Source organism: Neoarius graeffei, chromosome 13 (genome assembly GCF_027579695.1).
Source record: "Neoarius graeffei isolate fNeoGra1 chromosome 13, fNeoGra1.pri, whole genome shotgun sequence".
Classification (NCBI taxonomy): Eukaryota; Metazoa; Chordata; class Actinopteri; order Siluriformes; family Ariidae; genus Neoarius; species Neoarius graeffei.
Genome location: NC_083581.1, coordinates 14,220,070 through 14,239,445, shown reverse-complemented (window position 1 = coordinate 14,239,445; position 19,376 = coordinate 14,220,070). Strand labels below are relative to the sequence as shown.

Here is a 19,376-nt window from a genome sequence, read left to right as displayed (position 1 = left end):
TGAGGAGTCTGGATGGGTTTTATTTGAATGCAGTAAGAGAATTATCTTTACAGTAATACCAGGTCACCCTAAAGATGATAAATGATCAGCCCAGTCACATGTACAGCTCTATACATGATGGTGCTGTTTATTTTCCAAGGCCTGGGTTCACTGCTTAGCTGGAGTCAAAGCTCCAGGTCTACATGCGTATTTCGTGTAGCTTTTTCCAAAACTCTCCAACTGCCTGAGACAGCGCTTTCTCAGCCAGTCTCTTACACTCGAGCGGTGTGAACCCAACCAGTGCTGTTCCTCGTGTCATCACACCCTGGCATCCAGCCAGTTCTGTTACCCGAGTGGTGATCAGAGAGGCTGGAGCATGGCAGAATTCTTGACCACCAACCCTGAATGCTGGCCAGGATTCCCTTCCAGCAGCTGAAGCTGGTACACTTTCTACGTTGCAGGCAATTTCCACAGTACCTTCGTGAGGAAGAGCCATAACCTGCACCCCTGGGATTCCACCTGGACTGGACTCTCGGATGGCTGCGGCCACGCTCCGGCCTATCGATACATCCTGGGTATCGATGGTCACGTTGCAGTTCATTACATAAGGGCTTGCGCCGATGCCTTCAGGGAGAAAATAAAGTTCTGTTTCTCACATAAGGCTTCGACTTTCATGTTCTGTTTGCTCATTTAAAAAAGAGAACTAAATACTGTATGTACATTACTCATGGGAATTGCCATCCAAATTCCTCCATGCTGTTTGGATACTCTTGATTGCAGGTGGGAGTGTAATTATGAGTGAGGATTGATGTTCTGTTGCAGATTTACAAACACCATTTTTAACAGTTTCATTTCACCTTAGTCTGTGTCATATATGATTTTATAAATGATGATTCAGTGATCATGAAGTGTCATGTTAGGGGGAAAAAATTGTTCGGATTGTTGATTATTTCATGATCAAGAGTCTGATGAATGTTTTCAGAAACAATCCACTGCTTGGTAAAATGCATAACATGCTGATCACGTTTAATCAGGTCTTCAGGAGTATTTAATGTTTATGCTGTTATTAATTTCATCCTGACCCACCAAAGTCTATGGAGTCACTGCTGTCCAGGACAACTCTTTTCAAGTGTTCAGGATACACTCTGTTCTCACCTGTTAGTCCATATCGTCTCGTAGGCGGTGGTCCAACATCCGGCTGGACAGCAGCCATGTTGAGACCTTTCCGGAACCAGCCCAGCTCTTTCCTCCTGTGTGCAAGGCCACGATGCAGTGGTATATCTGCCAGTCCAAAGAAAAATGCACTGGTGCCTGGCACTCGCTCGGTCAGAGCAGTGGCTAAAGCTGAGCAGGGAGAACAGCATGAGGTTACAAACAAAATTTTTTTTCCAAAATTTCTTGGAGCAAATATCTCCAAGCAATTACCTTACCTTGCGCCTCTTTTCCACAATCCTCCAAGCTCACCTCCTCTCCTAGAGGGTAGAAGGGCACGAGATCCACAGCTCCCATGCAAGGGTGAATTCCTTCATGCGCCGTCATGTCGATCAATGAGAACGCCTGCTCAGATGCTGAGAGAACCACCTCCCCTGGAGCACACAAAGCCATCAAAAAACACAGTCCATTCACTCTATACTGCATTTTTATAAACAATTTCCCAAAGTATAATGTGAAATGCACAATGCATTGAAATAGGTCAAAGGAGAAAGAAGCCTTTAAAACAATCCAGAGTACTAAGACATTGTGAATTCACAAACAGCACTGCCAAATGATAGAAAACACAAGAAGAGGACTTTACTGATGAGCTCAATGCTGGTGACAATGGTGAGAACTGAACGGTTGTAGTCATGATCACTGAAGATGTTGAGGACAGTTGCATCTTTTCGTCTTCCTCCTAATACCACTCACACAGAGATTCAGCATAAAAAGGAGAAATATGTAAGGAATAAAACATTTGAGGCATGCGGTTATAGGAAAATAATCCAACACAATCCAATATTGTGGTGTGAGGCATCCAGAAAGAAAGTGGAGTCACAGTAAACACCCCAAAGTTGATCCTGAAATGTTTTACCACACAGTACAAGTGTCTTACGAGGATTTATACCACGGTGCAGTTGAAATCTTGACTCTGATTGGTCAGAAAGTGTTGATTAGTTTTCTTTAACAGCAGTTGTGCATTTGTTCTAATATGTTATTTTTATACACTTCAAAATGTGTAATTGTTGATACAGTGATGTTTTATTTAAGGGGATGTTTATTTAACATTTTTGGAAGGAGTCTCCAGTGTCAGTGTCTTTGTAATGTTTTCCGACATGGCCAAGTCTTCAGGACAGGACGTGCGTTTTAGTGATTTTGTTTTTAATCTTATTAACCTCAAAAGAGACTGGTGATGGACCAACTATTTATACCTTAGGGTGACCAGATGTCCCTATTTTTGGTGGCCTGTCCCCGGAAATGTCCGTTTTTAACCATGACCAACAGACCTGAAAAAAAAAAAAAAAAAAAACATCTACCAGATTTCAGCAGATGCCTCGCGTATTGTTTTGTGGATCACTTTAAGACGGGCTCAGGCCGATAGCAGAGATGTTCTATAATACCTCTGGCGATGGCCTTTCCAGTATTTTGACTGGTGGAGCTGAGGAACCACTCTTTAGCAGAGTGCTAGAATCTTTGTCTAAACTAAAGTCATTCATTCAGCTTTTGACAGATCGCTTCATCTGGTCCTGGACAGGTGAACCATAGTCTTTCCATGTAGGCCGAAATGACATTGTCATTTATGTTATTTAGCCTTTAAATGTGTAAGCTACATTTTGCGATGTTGTATATAACATAACATTGCTTGTCACACTGTACTGAGATGTAACGGTTGACCTAACAAACCATAGCCTACTGTGGCCAATGGTAGCAGGGGGAAGCTCAGTGCAGCGCCGATCAGTCAGCTGAAGTTGTTGCTAGATGTAGCTTTGCTGTAACAGAAATCCAGCTGAGGTAAAATTGTAACAGTTCAACAGCATAAGCTAACTTTCAGACAAATTGGTGTGTTATCCCACAGAGTAGCTGGCTATGTAAAGCTGTAGGTTTATGGTAATGTTACCAAAGTGTCAGTAATTTGTATAATTTGTTGTGATGTGTAGTGGACTACACATTTTGATTAAGGCTACTCATTTAGGCTCGGTCATCAATTCAGCTATGGCTGTGGGAGATCAGGAATCATTTGTATCCTCAATAATAATAATAATAAGAGAGAAGAAGGGGCGGCACGGTGGTGTAGTGGTTAGCACTGTCGCCTCACAGCAAGAAGGTCCGGGTTCGAGCCCCGTGGCCAGCGAGGGCCTTTCTGTGCGGAGTTTGCATGTTCTCCCCGTGTCCGCATGGGTTTCCTCTGGGTGCTCCGGTTTCCCCCCACAGTCCAAAGACATGCAGGTTAGGTTAACTGGTGACTCTAAATTGACCGTAGGTGTGAGTGTGAATGGTTGTCTGTGTCTATGTGTCAGCCCTGTGATGACCTGGCGACTTGTCCAAGGTGTACCCCGCCTTTCGCCCGTAGTCAGCTGGGATAGGCTCCAGCTTGCCTGCGACCCTGTAGAACAGGATAAAGCGGCTAGAGATAATGAGATGAGATGTTACCCTACCTTGAAATTGCTTGGATTGAAGTAAACTGTTTATTTAAATTGTGTTGTGTGTTTTGTATATTTTTAAATATACTGTCCATTACTAGTGGCATATATGGTAATTAATTTAATATATTTACTTTCATGGGTCTAAAACATCTATTTCAGCTAGCCTACAATTTAAGAGTCTATAAATCTAAACTATGTACCCATACCAGAGATTTTTACATTGTCTTTAATTAATGGTAACCTAAAGCAGTTGCAGAATCGGCCTGCGGCGCACTGAGTGAGGAAAATCCCACTTTTTGTGCAATGCATGATCAAAACACATGAAAAAAAGAAATGTCCCCCTTTTTTATTACAAAGATCAAAACAGATGTTTTAATGATATTTTCACTGCCAAACCGAAAATGTCCCTGGTTTTCTTCTCACAAATCTGGTCACCTTTATACCTTGTTAAGTGATGACAAGACCTTCTCTCACAGACATTCCACAACATTAGATGTAACTATACATGGTTTGAAGTATAAAGTAATTTATTTGTTAATTGATGATTGGAATTATCTGGAAATTGCTGTGGAGTAAGAGGAATAAAACACTTCAGGCATTATTAGGGGAGTAAAACATCATCTGGGTGGTAACAGTAATACCACCCTGTCACTGATTATTTTCAAGGGAAATCACTGACATGGAATGGACCAGGATTGGGAGCTACAGTGTGAAAGTTCACCATTCTGGTGGGTGATGGCTGCCTGTGCCACCTTCTCCACCACATCTCTCTCCCGAGCCTCAGAAATGTTCAGAAGACAAGCAACCAGGCGGCGCCCCAGGGCAGAGGTCATGCCTTCAAACAAGGAACAAGGTGATCTATTAGAAAAAACACATGAAAAAGTGTTATATGCTGTAGACAAACTTTACCCCAATCCTAATCTACCTTTTACTTAAGATACCTAATTAACTATCATTTCAACATTCTGTCACTATTAAGAGAAACTAAACCACGTCTGTGCTTCCTATTTCCAAGTATCACTTCACACTGTCGTAAACACTGTCGCAAAAAAAGCGTAAGACATTAAACTGTACTGTATTTTACAAAACATCGAATGCTCTCAAACTTATTAATATTCTCAGGGGAAATGCTGTCGCTTACTTGCTCTAAGATGTATGTATTTACATCCAGCCCTGTGACCAAAGTACAACTTTTAACTCTCGCGTCAGCTGTGAAAGGTCACTTCAGGACTGCTGATTTACAAAACAACAGTACGACAAAATATTTAAACTGAAGTTTAGTACATGTCTGAAAGATTAGTCTATTTGACTTCCGCAGAAAGGGTCCATACTTCCGTGTTTTCCTGCCAATCCTGAGTCATCGTTCGCGCATGCGTGATGTATTAACGCCGTGCAGGATATTTTATTTTGAGCTTTTGGTTGGTAATGTTGAAAATAATAATAATAGCTAGACATTGCTTAAAATAACTTTAATTGTAATAATTTTAAATGTAAAGTATTAGCATTGGAATGTGATGTCATTATGAATATATTTATATGTATGATGTGTAACACCTGCACCGTGTCAAAGATGGCGGATTAAGTACGGTAACTATGGTAACACTGTAGGGGTCATGCCTGTTTATATTTCTGTAGTGGTTTTGTACAACCTGCGTGTTGTGTTTGTATGATTTATGATTTGGAGGTGCAGGACTTTTCCAGCTCGGTGGCTGTGTTGTGTGGCGGTGATGAGCAGCAGTTGGGGAAGTGCGGGTGCGGGTCAGGCGTCGTCTCTCTACGGCCGCCTGCTGCGGCTCTCCGCGGTCCCAGGCTCCGAGCAGCACCGCCTTAACGATGTCTTACTCCTGCGGCCTGAGCCCAAAGACACGCAGGCGACCTGCAGTGAAAATAATGCACACGTCGTGTTTTTCCCCGGAGACATCCAGGTGAGTCTGAACCTTGAGCTGGAAAACAGAAACCTGTCTTCATCGTGTTTCTCCACAGCGAGTTAGCTCGATGCTGGTTCACTCACTGAACAGCTGAGGACATAAACCGACCATACAAGTCACTTTATAGGTGTATAATTACTGACCAGTGCTCTGTCCAATGTTCCCAACTCACTCACTTCAGGGGAAAGTAGCTCATGCATGCTCAGGAACGAGAGAGAATTCACCAAATGACGTCACAAACTTCTTTAGGGACTGTGTTCATTGATTTGCATATCAAAAGTGGAGACGGTTTTATCAGAATAGAAAACGAGATCGTCAGTAATGGCATAGTTCACTCCAGCCCTGTCTAGCCCAGAAGGAACGATTTAAAGTGTGCCACCTTGTGCAATAAATGTTACATAGAAGCTATAGACACCCTAGGAATACTTACCTATTTGCCAGAAATGGCGAGGAATTAATTTAATTTATTAGCTTTTTGCCATAGCAAGATCTATATATGTGGCAGATCACAGAATCCAGGGACACATGTCGGCCCGGGGGCATTTTGAGTTATTGACAGATTCAGAAAGGACAGTTTCTAAGCTTTCCAGTGATGCCTTCCATGTGGAGATCTGACAATATTTGAAGAATGTGTGGCCTTTTGAAAGTGTATACTTCTTAAAACAGAAAAGGGAGAAAATCGCCCTCAAAGTTTTCCATCTCAGCTACTCTGGGTGTAGGGCGGGCACATAATGGTGCTCATTTGCATGACATTAAGGAAAGCCCTACCCCCTACAAGCTAGCACGATGCTACTTTCATGTAAACAAAGATCACCACGTCAATTTTCCTTCCATGCAAAGTATGCCCAAAACAATTATGAAGTACAAAAATAAGTCCTAAAGTATACTTTAACGTTTTGTGGTTGAAAAATTACTCACACCATAAGAAAGAAAGATACCACGATGATGACACAACTAACACAACACTAGTTTCATGTAAAGCCTCGGTCACAACCGGCCGTACAGTACGCGCTCCTACGGCCGGTCTACACGCAAAAAACGCAAGAAACACACGGAGAGCGCGCGTGTGATGCGCTGATTTTCGAGCCGCAGACCGGCCACAGAGGTTCTTTGTCATGCCAAACAAACTCTACAGGCGCTTACGTTTTTTTTCAGGTTGCAAGACAAACTTGCGGCCAACGCGCATCTTTCTCCATGAACAAAAAAAAAAAAAAACGCAGCGATTTGGGAAACGCCAAAAATCACACGGCCAAAAAATCGTACGTCCGGTTGTGACCTAGGCTTAACCAAACCACAACACTCTCCGTTACATACAAAAATAACCACACAGCCTTAGATTAATAAACTTACCCCATCAGAAAGAGAAACGGTGCCTTGCACACACCAATGCCTCCGATGGAATGTAATCCTAAAACGGTCTGTGTATCATCCGATCATTCAAGTATTGCATTCAGTCTGGAAAATGAGGTTGCGGGGTTTTTTTGCTAGAAATGGTTATCTCCGATGTAAATACCGTGTGTCTGTTTGCTTCGCGGTGTTTGCTCCTCTGCGCTCTGTTTAGCTTCCTCATTCCATAGTGAAATTACATGCCTGTATGCAGTTAAGTAGCCATGCGCTCAGCCCGTATCATACAGCTGATTTGCAAAAAAAAAAGACTTAAATCATCATGTGAATGGCCCATATGGTAATTTACCCACATCCCCCAGCAGGCTACAGTCCTGACAAAAACGAGACAATTTGCAACAAAAAATGTATGCTTTTCCAACAAAACAATCTATTATCTGAAATACTGATTGCATTTTTCAAGATCTCAACTTGCACATGATGGAAAAAAACAAAAATCACAAATTTCGAAAAAAAAATGCTTCTTTTGCGATTATCTCGGATTCGTTTCGGCCAACATGCGTCCCTGGATTCGGTGAGGGGTCACATATGTACATACATTATGGCTGGGAAACCACTACAGCTTGTACCAATTACAGTGGTCCCATTGTACAATCTGCATGTCTTTGAACTGTGGGGGAAACCGGAGCACCCGGAGGAAACCCATGCGGACATGGGGAGAACATGCAAACTCCACACAGAAAGGCCCCTGTTGGCCGCGAAGTTCGAACCCGGAACCTTCTTGCTGTGAGGCGACAGTGATGACCACTACACCACCGTGCCACCCCAGAAGCGAGAAGAAGCGATTTTTGTTGAACTGCTCATTAAGGCTTAATTAGTCCATAACTTCATTAACAATTGTAATTAAACAAATCTGGGTCGACGTTATATGCACCCTAGGTATCCCTACCTTCATGCCAGAAAGAATCAAAATGGGTGAAGAATTGAGGGAGAAGAAGCAATTTGTGTGGAAACTGCTCATTAGAGCTTAATTATTCCGTATCTTCATTATTAATTGCAGTTATGCAAATTTGGGTAGAAGCTATATGCACTCCAGACAGACCCAACTTCCTGCCAAAAAGAATAAAAATCAGTAAAGGATTGTGAGAGAGAGCGAGAAGAAGCGTTTTCCGTGAAATGTGGACGACACCGGACGGACAATGGACAACACATGATGGCATAAGCTCATCGGCCTATTGGCCGGATGGGTTAAAAATAATTTAAAACTTAACAATATTTACAATACAGACTGTGTACATGTTAATACAGGAAATGGACATCAATGAAATGGTGACTGAGCTCTTATCCCCCCCCCCCAAACTCTGTCTGTCCCTCTGAGTTACATGTCAATCCTGAGATCGAGATGCTGACCTCTTCTGCTCCTCGGACCTGCCTGATCCATCCTGATGCCCTGTGTCTGGTTGGAGTCTCATCACATTGCTCCTGTGGAGGACGGCCCCATATGGACATTTGAAAATCACACTTGGAAGATGCTCTGGACACTTATGCCGCTTTTCCACTACAAACGCGGCTGAGTCGGGCTGAGCCGTGCCGGGCTGAGTTGGGCTGAGTCGAGCTGAGTGGGGCTATTGGAGTTGCATTTCGACTTGAACCGTGCTGGCTGGAAGTGGGTGGACACATTGGGTGGAGTTAGCAAAAGTGGGTGGACGTCACGTGATGTCGTTAAGCGGCGCAAACAGTGACATCAGTGATCTTTTAAGCGGTAGTCTCACGACCCGGATAGTAAACAATAAACATGGAGGACATGGAGTCGTTAGTGTTGCTGGTCTTGGTTCTGTGGCTTGTTGTCACCGACAACGCCAACAGATACTGGCAAGAGCGTATAGATGAGGCGAGGCGCATAAGGCTTCAGAAATTCTCGTAATTCGTAATTCTCCTTCTTCCGGGTTTACGGTGTTTACAGATCTCAGCGTGCTCGCGGGGCGTGTGTGGGCATGTGAGGACACTCTTCCTCACCAATCAGTGCACAGAGGAGTGTCTGCTCATGCCCCCAGCCTCACTCGGCTCGGTTTGGCTCGCTTCAGCCCCACTCCAAAACCTTGCGAGTTTTGGGTGCTAAGCAGGGGTGAAGCGAGCTGAGTCATGCTGTTCTAAGGTAGTCGAAACACGAGCCGTGTCGGGCTGAAGTGAGCTGAAAAAGGGTAGTGGAAAAGGGCCATTACAGTAATTTTTTTTATGGCTGAGGACGACCGTTGACTTGCTAACTTTAGGACTGCAGTTGTCCTGAACAGTTTTGCGCTCAAGTTTCCATCAATGAAGTTATAACGTCAACAAAACAGACTTCATGTTAAAAATGTTATCATGTTGTCTCTTATCACCCAAATGAGTATAGGTTCCCTTTTGAGTCTGGTTCCTCTCGAGGTTTCTTCCTCGTGTCGTCTGAGGGAGTGTTTCCTTGTCACTGTCACCACAGACTTGCTCATTGCGGATAGATTTGGGATAAAATTATCTCATGTTTAAAGTAATTAAAATTCTGTAAAACTGCTTTGTGACAATGTTTATTGTTAAAAGCACTATAAAAATAAACTTGACTTGAAACTTGATTACTAAAAATATATTTTTGAGCTGAAGAGGAAGCGGGCTTAGGCTGCGGTCTCATGACAGCTCGCAATGCTTTGTGATGGGCTATCGATGAAAATGAGGCGTTTTGGTCATGAATGTTCCCTGAGCTTCAGGAAATATTCCCAAACCCATGTGTGAGTATTTGCCACTTAGTTTGCTGATGAAAACATCACCACCAGATTTCAGTGCATGCACTGAAATTTTTTGTTGTGCTTTTGGAGGCACTCCAAAAAACAACCCGCGAAGCTCTGAGAACATTCCAGACTCAAAAGAGAACCCATCCTCATCCGGGTGATAACAGATAGCGTGATTTTATAAATAACTTTCTTGTATAACCGTGTTCTGTGTCATCACAAAGTACAGCTGTGTAACCTGGAGAGTCATGATAGTTTTAGCATGAAGTCTATTTTGTTGAAGTTAGCGACTGTTCATTGATGGAAACTTGAGTGTAAAACTGTTCATGAGTCTTAACAATGTTCATGAGTCTTAACAACTGTTCATGAGTCCAAACAACTGCAGTCTTAACAATATCATGGTGATTGTAATCCTCAGCCATCGTAGCAAAACTGTAAGCGTCCAGAGGCATCTTCTAAGTGCAACTTTTGACTGTCCATATGGGGCCGTCCTCCACAGGAGCAATGTGATGAAACTGCAGCCAGACATGGGGCATCAGGATGGATCAGGCAGGTCTGAGGAGCAGAGGTCAGGATGGACAAGTAACTTGGCAGGCAGACAGACAGACGGGGGGGACACAGGTTGTTAGGTATGCCCAATGTCACCTAAAGAGTAAGAACAGGATACGTTTTGCACTGAGACTGTGTCTGAGTCCCGAATACTACTTGGCAGGCTGTTCCATAACTGTGGGGCTTTGTAAGAAAAGGTTCTGCCCCCTGATGTAGCCTTCACTATATGAGGTACCAACAGATAGCTTGCACCTTTTGCTCCAAGTAGGCATGGTGGGTCAGAAAGGACCAGAAGTTCGCTCAAATACTGTGATGCAAGACCATTCAGTGCTTTAAACATCAATAGTAGTATTTTATAATCGATATGAAATTTGATTGGGAGCCAGTGCAATGTGGATAAGATGTGGTCATATCTTCTGGTTCTAGTAAGGACTGTTGTTGCTGCATTTTGAACTAACTGGAGCTTGGGCGGCACTGTTGCCTCACAGCAAGAAGGTTCTGGGTTCGAGCCCAGCAGCCGATGGGGGGCCTTTCTGATTGGGGTTTGCATGTTCTCCCCGTGTCTGCGTGGGTTTCCTCCAGGTGCTCTGGTTTCCTCCAGGTGCTCTGGTTTCCCCCACAGTCCAAAGACATGCAGTTAGGTTAACATGGGGCAGCCATGGTCTGAGGTTGGGCTGAAGTGCCCTTGTGCAAGGGCACCTAACCCACAACTGCTCCCCGGGTGCTGTAGCATAGCTGCCCACTGCTCTGGGTGTGTGCATGCGTGCTCATTGCTCACTTGTGTGTGTGTGTGTGTGTGTGTGTGTGTGTGTGTGTGTTCACTACTTCAGATGGGTTAAATACAGAGGTTAAATTTCGCTGTGTGCTTAATTCTGTGCTCGAGTGTACATGTGACAAAGGCTTCTTGGCGGCTTCTTTTTCTTAGCTTGTTTGTGCACTTTATTGGAACATCCAGACAGTAAGGCATTACAATAATCCAACTTGGAGGTAACAAAAGCATGCACTAGTTTTTCTATGTCATGTAATGACACTTATATTTCTTATCTTGGCAATATTTCTGAGATGAAAGAAAGCTATCTGGATAATGTTAACGATATGAGTTTCAAACGAAAGACTGGATTCGGTGTGATCACTGACGTCTTTTACTGCTGCACATGAAGTGACCATGAAGTGGTGGTCAGCTGAGCTCACTGTTCACAAAGCGTTACTGTCACTGGAGCGCCTTGCTAATCGTTAAAATGCTCTACGCTTGCGTTGTTTTGGGCTGCTTGAATCAAACAAACCGTGAAACTGATAAAAGTTTCTTCCGATTTCCCCACGAAGTGATAAAGGGTGAAAGGGCAAAGGATTTTACCAAAAGACGATGAGAAAGGTGGCTCTTGAACCTTTCACTGCGATGGAAGGGAGCAGAGTAGAAGAACGCTCAAGTTTGCAGTGATCACTTTGTAAAAGTTTTGTAAACGCCTCTGATTTATTTCGCTTAGATTTGAAAATCATTTCTCATCATTTTCCATTATTTTGTGATGTTTTGAAGTTCAGGAGATGCTTAAGTTCTCAGATAGACTTTTGTTTCCAGTTTGATCGTGGTTGCCATATTGTAAACTAACATGTATGTTTTCACTTTTATTTATCAGGGTGTCCTAGCAATCTTTACAAGGACAATGTAGATTGCGCTCCTACACTGAACTAGAGAGATGAGATAAGATAATCCACGTAAACACAAAAGCAGAGCTCACGAGTTAACAGCACGAAATTGCTTCCCTGGCCATGCAGTTACAGAGAGCCGTGTTAACTTCTTTGTCCTGTTTTACCAATACCCAGGTCTTTTAAAGGGGTTTCTATGGATCTTTTGAATGATTTACCTGGAAGAGAAGAGCAGGGAGGATTGAGGATTGACTGGCTATGGTTTGTTTACACCTGATATTAAAACTTGTAGTGTCCTAGCAACCACCACAATACAGAAAGCCCAAAAATGCTACTTACCCAGGCATAAAGGATACAGGATTTATCTTGTAGTGTCTTGATCCCCAGATCATTAACCCAGCCAGATATAAAAAGTTGTACGCCTCCATGATCTTCCAGGGTTTCATCTGTTTGTTCGTGTAGAATGATGTCTGCAGCACCAGGTAGATTGAGATGTTGGGGAGCTCAACAGATGGATAATTTTCCAAATCATAGGAAAAATCTTTCTTTACTAGCATGTAAGGATTTACCCCATCGCAAAGAGTAACTTTCTGAAGGTATCTTGACTGTGCATTGGCCTCTAAACTGCAAAAATAGTAGGAGACAGTTTCACTAGCTCTTTATGTAGTGGCAGCCATATTGATTTGTCTGACCACTACTTCATTCACCAGAAGTAAACGCGCAAGCAAAAGTCATGTGACTGTATACAACCTTTTGTGTGAGGTAAGGGTAAGGTGACCAGACTTCTGAGAAGAAAACCGGGGACGTTTTCGGTTCGGCGGTGAAAATATCATTAAAATATCTAATGTTTTCATCTTTGTAAGAAAAAGAGGGGGGGGGGACATTTCTGGTTTTCATGTATTTTGATCACGCATTGCATAAAAAGTGGGATTTTCCTCACTCAGCGCACTGTAGGCCGATTCTGCAACTGCTTTAGGTTAACGTTAATTAAAGACGATGTGAAAATCTCTGGTATGGGTAAATAGTTTAGGTTTATAAACTCTTAAATTGTCAGCCAGCTGAAATAGATGTTTTCGACCCATGAAAGTAAATATATTAAGTTAATTACCATATATGCCATTAGTAATGGACAATGTCTTTAAAACTGTCCAAAACACACAACACAATTCAAATACTTGGACTTAGAAAACTTTAATGTCCCCGAAAGGCAGTTTGTTGTACAGTACAGGCATATGACAGAACAGACATTTAGTAGACATCTGCAGCACTATTCATCTAACACATACAATGAAATGGAGTATATTGCACTTCCCTACAAGGCCTAATATCATAAAAGAATAATGCATAACATGCACACATCAATGAGTGGAATACAGTAAGGAGTAAGAAGGAGTATATTGCACTTGCCTAAGGGCCTAATATCATAATAAGCAAACTACTGTATAGTGTATTGCACCTCCATAAAAGGCCTAATGCCATAAATAAATAAAACTACTGTGCTGTACTACACCACTATTTATCAATACATAACACGCATCCTTAAATAGAATACAATAAGAAGTATATTGCACTTCCCCAGAAGGCCTAATATCGTAAATAAAGGAAAATACTACACAGTGCTACAGATATTCTTCTAATATAATTCTCCTTCTAAAATAAACAATTTACTTCAGTCCAAGCAATTTCAAGGTATGGTGGTATTATTATTATTATTATTATTATTATTGAGGGTACAAATGATTCCCAATCTCCCATAGCTTAAATTGTAGCCATAGCTGAATTGATGACCGAGCCTAAATGAGTAGCCTTAATCAAAATGTGTAGTCCACTACACATCACAACAAATTATACAAATTACTGACACTTTGGTAACATTACCATAAACCTACAGCTTTACATGGCCAGCTACTCTGTGGGATAACACGCCAATTTGTCTGAAAGTTAGCTTATGCTGTTGAACTGTTACAATTTCAGCTGGATTTCTGTTACAGTAACACTACATCTAGCAACAACTTCAGCTGACTGGTTTGGCGCTGCACTGAGCTTTCTCCTGCTACCATTGGCCACAGTAGGCTACGCTTTGTCAACTGCTACATCTCAATACAGTGTGACAAGCAATGTTATGTCATATACAACGTCGCAAAATGTAGCTTGCACGTTTAAAGGCGAAATAACATAGATGACAAACAGTGTCACTTAGGCCTACAAGGAAAGACTGTGGTTCATCTATCCAAGAGCAGATAAAGCAATCTGTCAAAGCTGAATCAATTACTTTAGTTTAGGCAAAGATTTTAGTGCAGGGGCAGATCTAGGGAAATGGGAGGGGGGAGCGCGTCAACCTAGTAAGGCCAGGGGCCTGGGGGCCTTCAGAGGCCCCCAGAACCTCTGCAGTTTTTAAATGCCCGGAGATGCATTTTGAGCTGACAGAGGCATGTTGTAAATGAAATCTCTTAAAGAAAATTACCATATCAAATATGTTTTAAAAGTAGGAACTTTCAAAACCATTTTATTAGTCACTGAAAATGATCTCGTCAGAGTCGCAGGTATATGCGTAGAACATAATTACAACTGATGTATGGTAATATTTATGAAAGTTGCACTGTCATATAATGCAGTGTAGTACACTGACCACAAAATACCTTTTTTTTTTTTTTAAAGTTTTTTTTGGGGCTTTTTGCACCTTTTATTGGATAGGACAGTGTAGAGACAGGAGAGAGAGAGAGACGGGGAGGGATCGGGAAATGACCTCGGGCTGGAATCGAACCCGGGTCCCCGGATTTATGGTATGGCGCCTTATCCACCTGAGCCACGACAGCATATAAACAAGTCCTATAATAAGTCTTGGTTCCCAAGACTCGGGGGATTTCAAGCAGATTTTCTTCAGAGCTGTTGCAAAAATCAACATCTCTCTCAGACCTATCCAGCTGCTGTCATAAAAATCAAAGTGAGGCTCACCCCCAAAATGGCACATGTCCCATGTGCATACACAGGGTATAGTAAGTACAGGGATACCCTGTTAATGAATGAGCACCACCATCACCAGCCTGGACTGTTGATATAGGGCAGGATGGATCCATGCTTTCATGTTGTTTATGCCAGATTCTGACCCTACCATCCAAATGTCGCAGCAGAAATCGAGAGTCATCAGACCAGGCAACATTTTTCCAATCTTCTATTGTCCAATTTTGGCGAGCCCGTGTGAATTGTAGCCTCAGTTTCCTGTTCTTAGCTGACAGGAGTGGCGCCCAATGTGGTCTTCTGCTGCTGTAGCCCATCTGCTTCAAGGTATGATGCGTTGTGTATTCAGAGATGGTCTTTTCTATACCTTGGTTGTAATGAGTGGTTATTTGAGTTACTGTTGCCTTTCGATCATCTCGAGCCAGTCTGGTCATTCTCCTCAGACTTCTGGCATCAGCAAAGCATTTTCGCTTCGAGAACTGCTGCTCACTGGATAATTTCTCTCTTTCAGACCATTCTCTGTAAACCCTAGTGATGGTTGTGTGTGAAAATCCCAATAGATCAGCAGTTTCTGAAATACTCCGACCAACCCGTCTGGCACGGACAACCATGCCACGTTCAGAGTCACTTAAACCGTCTTGCTTCCCCATTCTAATGCTCTGTTTGAACTTCAGCAGATTGTCTTGACCCTGTCTACATGCCTAAATGCTGCCATGTGATTGGCTGATTAGATATTTCTATTAAAGCAGTGGAACAGGTGTCCCTAATAAAGTGGCCAGTGAGAATGTATTTGTGTTTTGAGCTGCTTTGGGATACTGCTGCCAAAGGAAATTTCATTGTAAATTCTTTTACAGTGACCATAAAGAGTCTTCTCTTATACGGTGCCTTTGAATACTTGATTCTGATTGGTCAGTTACGGTATTCAGCGGTCTGTTATTTCTTGTTAAGTATAACAGACCGTTGCTATAGACCACATCATTAGCGGATGCAATAAAAATTTTTAAATCAATAAAATCCTTTCTAAATCAATATTCTGTCAAATTATTGATTTTCTTTAGGAAGTAGCCGTACTAAGCTGGATAATGACTGGCTCGCTGTACAGTCATTACTTGTCTTGTGGCGATCAGTGATGGGTTGAGAGGAACACTTGTGATCAGTGACTGTCGGGGGGGCTGATGGTGAGCGCCGGGCTGGTCATTGGGAACATCAATTTGTGCAGGAGCAACTTAGTCAGGTTTTAAACATTAGATATAGACTAGTCTCCATAACTGTTTTTGAAATTAAGTCACTAAAAGGGTTTTTAAAAAATTGCCAACTCGAACAACAAAGTTGCCAACACAGGCTCTATACAGGAGATACAGTACAGCAGTGACAGTGACATGATGGTGTATCTGATTCATTGCTATTTCAAACCCAAACCAAAAGATGCAGCCAGTAGCTTCCTGTGATCAGAAAGTGACCCCTATTAATGAGCAGAAAAACCCTTATGTAAATCTGTGCTGGAAAAAAAAAAAACGAGAGCAGAATCAAGCACACAGCAGACCAGGAAACTGATATTCAATCTTATGTGCACTAAAATCCCAAGAGGGCTACATTATATTATCTATTTTTTCAAATTTAATGAGCACTTTATCCTGCTAAGGTTTGTGGTGGAGCTGGAGGCGATCCTCAGAACATTGGGCATACGATGGGAATACATCCTGGATGGGTGCACATACATTCACGTGCATATTCGCAGGGGCATCTAATAAAGCCTAAAATGTTTTTGGAGTGTGTGAGGAACCTCCACAAAGCCTTTGCAGAAGAGTGGAGCTTATTCTAACAGAAAGGGAATAAATCAGTAATGACTTGCGGAAGTGATGTATATGATGGGTGGACCTGAGAAACTTGTAATATTTTGTCCATATTGTGCCACTGAAGTTCAGATTGGACTTTTGGCCTCAGTCATCAAAACTTTTATTGCACATGCAATTTGACTTCATCCTATCACAGCACACCCCATCATATTTTATATTCTCTCATCATACTTCCAAGGACTTCAGGAATTTAGTTTATGATGTTTATTATGCCTGAGGTATTTTAAAAATATACACCTTCATAATGTTTTCAGGTTCATTATTGTTCCATATTGTATTATTTGCAATTTAAACACCACAATGGTGATTGGACTTTTTTCTCTCTCTTTCATGTTTCCAGAACTTCCATCAAGAGATGGCTGTGCAGCCTGATGCGTCTCCATGGCTCTCATTTAGTCTAGAGCGAGTAGCTTTGGTGCTGGGAGCCCGTTTCCCAGGCCGACACGTGTGGCTGGTGCGCCCATCACGGCTCCATCTGCATAAGTTCAGCTGCTACACCAACTTTGTTTCATGTGATGTCTTTGGTGCACCTAAGCACTCACCTGACTATGGTGCGGTGCTCCACTTACGAGCCCTCTTGGGCCACGCCATGGAGCGAGCAGCCATTGCTGAACCTTTGCCACCACTAGGAGGTTCCTCAGTGCCTGCTCCCCTCCCTAAAGGCTTCTCTCTCATCTTAGTGGCCTTCAGCAAAGGCTGTGTGGTGCTCAATCAGGTAGTCCATGAGCTGGCGTCAGTCCGCACCAACCCAGAGCTGAGGCAGTTTCTGGACAGCATCTCTGATATGTACTGGCTGGACGGCGGACATCCAGGCACTGGAGACACATGGGTGACGGATAAGCAAGCGTTGGGCGAGTTGGCGTCTAGTGGAATAGCCGTGCACGCTCATGTCACTCCCTATGAAGTATGCGACCCAACGAGGGCGTGGGTGGGACGCGAGCATCGGTGCTTTGTGAAGACGCTGGGAGAACTTGGTGCCCGCATCTCACAAAACCTCCACTTTGAGGATGAGCCAGCATGCATCGCAAACCACTTCCGGGTCATCGAGGAGTTCTGAATGGCACAGAAATGTGTTCATGTTGCACGATTTGAGCTGCTTCTGACTACAAGCTTTAACACTTCATGTTTTTCAGTTTAAGTCTCTTTATTTGGCACATGATTAAGTCCTAAATGTTTGCCATTTTGTGTGAACAGGGAGTTTCTAAAGTGTTTACATGGACCGTTCCCCCCCGCCTTCTTTGGTTTGAGGTCATAGTTCCAGTTTCTTATGCTTGTCACAGGATACTTCTCAAGCAAAGACTAATAAAAGGAAAATATTTTGACCAAATGTGTGAACGTTCAGCTGTAACATGGAGAATATCTTATTGCATAATTGTAAACTGTGTCTCAAGTCATTTAACTATGTTTATTTACAATAATGCTTAGTGTGGTACACTGAGAAATATGAACATTATGCAGACATAGTGTAGTAAAAAGACCAGGATGCGAAACTGTACTAAACAAATGATGCGATTCAGCTGAATATTAGATTTTCTTCTTTTTGGAAAAATGTCTGAGTCAGGTGGCATTTGTTTTTTGTTTACATGTGGATTATGGTTATTGTAATAAAAATGAGCCACACCTGACAGATGATGTTCTAATCTAATTGACTAGGCTAAAAATTGGTAGCTAATGTAAAATAACTAGCTCGCTAAGTACATGTATACAGATCGTTATCCTCTTTTAACACTAATACAGACGGCATTGTTATATTTGTCCATTTATATTTGATGCGCTTTTGTCAAACATGCCAGTGTTTCAGTCTGGATATTCACAGCATGGTTAACTGCGAAGTGACCGTTATTCATGGGAGGAGGAATTGCATCACAGCTTTGTGCTGGATTTTCATTGTTTCCACACACCTGCGTTTTAACCATGCTGATAGATTTATTTTAAATGAATGTAAACAATGCTGTAACTTAAGATCATGCCTGAACCAATGTGTGTAGTGTAGCAGGTGGCAGGATTGGGTACAAGTTATAGTTGGAGCAGCAAACTGCTTCATGTGACTATTTTTCTTTTCAAATAAACTCACTGGCTACTTTAATAGGAACTTGTTTATTCTAAGATTCCTGATTAGAGAACTGCATAAAGCTGCAGGTGGATGGGTGTTCCTAATAAAGTGGACAGTGTGCATATAAATGAAATTTTTTGTTTGGTGAAAGTCAAGTAGTAGTGTCACCTTTTTCAGAGTGTTGAAGCGACTTATCCACTGAATGGCTACAAGTAAAATAACAGACACAAAATCTGCTTGGCCCAGGCTACTGGTTCATCCGCTGCTGTGCAACATGAATGTTTACAAATCGTTGACTATATGTCAATGAAGCAATGGCTCATGGGTTAACCTGCACCAATTCCAGTGAGATGAAATGTCTACTTGTGAAGTGCACTAGTGTGAAATGTTTCATGTGCAGGCTGAATGTTTCTGCTCTGCTGCAGTGACAGTCATGTTGCCATTCCGTGCTTTTATTTAAAAAAAAAAAGCTTTTCTTTGTTTACTTGATAATAAAGTAATGCATTAGGCCTGGTGTCCTCTGTTGTGTTACAAACCACGAGTAGTTGCTGTAAGGTTAAAAGTGAGTGAGAGATGGGACTGAAAATACAGCTCAGGTCCAGGTCAGACCTGAAAAAACCCCAGATATAACACTCCAGGACTAAACGGTCACGTTCATGTGATGAAGTTTCCAGTAAATGCTTTATCATGGT

At 42.4% G+C, this 19,376-nt stretch overlaps 2 protein-coding genes across 9 annotated transcripts; one reads left to right on the top strand and one right to left on the bottom strand.

The window, feature by feature from the left end:
* On the bottom strand, positions 1-6,969 carry ftcdnl1 (formiminotransferase cyclodeaminase N-terminal like 1). 3 transcript variants are annotated; one of them, XM_060937286.1, is made up of 6 exons: positions 6,875-6,969; positions 4,318-4,454; positions 1,775-1,870; positions 1,410-1,565; positions 1,135-1,323; positions 1-603 (listed from the first exon to the last, which is right to left on the bottom strand). In XM_060937286.1, the coding sequence occupies exons 1-6, from the start codon at positions 6,877-6,879 to the stop codon at positions 179-181; spliced, it is 1,008 nt and encodes a 335-aa protein (XP_060793269.1). In that variant the 5' UTR covers positions 6,880-6,969; the 3' UTR covers positions 1-178. The 3 variants fall into 3 exon arrangements, with proteins under 3 accessions (XP_060793269.1, XP_060793271.1, XP_060793270.1); XM_060937288.1 differs by lacking the exon at positions 6,875-6,969 and adding an exon at positions 4,738-4,960 and having other exon boundaries at positions 4,318-4,431; XM_060937287.1 differs by lacking the exon at positions 6,875-6,969 and adding an exon at positions 4,738-4,959.
* On the top strand, positions 4,994-19,193 carry c13h2orf69 (chromosome 13 C2orf69 homolog). 6 transcript variants are annotated; one of them, XM_060937294.1, is made up of 3 exons: positions 4,994-5,014; positions 5,287-5,521; positions 16,972-19,193. In XM_060937294.1, exons 2-3 carry the CDS (start codon positions 5,324-5,326, stop codon positions 17,686-17,688), a joined length of 915 nt encoding a protein of 304 aa, XP_060793277.1. In that variant the 5' UTR covers positions 4,994-5,014; positions 5,287-5,323; the 3' UTR covers positions 17,689-19,193. The 6 variants fall into 6 exon arrangements, with proteins under 6 accessions (XP_060793277.1, XP_060793275.1, XP_060793276.1 ...); XM_060937292.1 differs by having other exon boundaries at positions 4,996-5,014; positions 5,281-5,521; XM_060937293.1 differs by lacking the exon at positions 4,994-5,014 and adding an exon at positions 5,026-5,178.
* Positions 19,194-19,376: the final 183 nt, after the last annotated feature.

Bases quoted from the DNA above. Each gene is read 5' to 3' on its own strand.
- ftcdnl1 (XM_060937286.1), bottom strand. The intron at 1,871-4,317 runs GTGAACTTTCAC...GAGTGGTATTAG, and splicing joins AGCCATCACCCACCAGAATG to GAGGAAGACGAAAAGATGCA. The intron at 604-1,134 runs GTGAGAACAGAG...TTCTCCCTGAAG, and splicing joins GAGACGATATGGACTAACAG to GCATCGGCGCAAGCCCTTAT.
- c13h2orf69 (XM_060937289.1), top strand. From the start codon at position 5,270: ATGATTTGGAGGTGCAGGACTTTTCCAGCTCGGTGGCTGTGTTGTGTG. The intron at 5,522-16,971 runs GTGAGTCTGAAC...TCATGTTTCCAG, and splicing joins TTTTCCCCGGAGACATCCAG to AACTTCCATCAAGAGATGGC.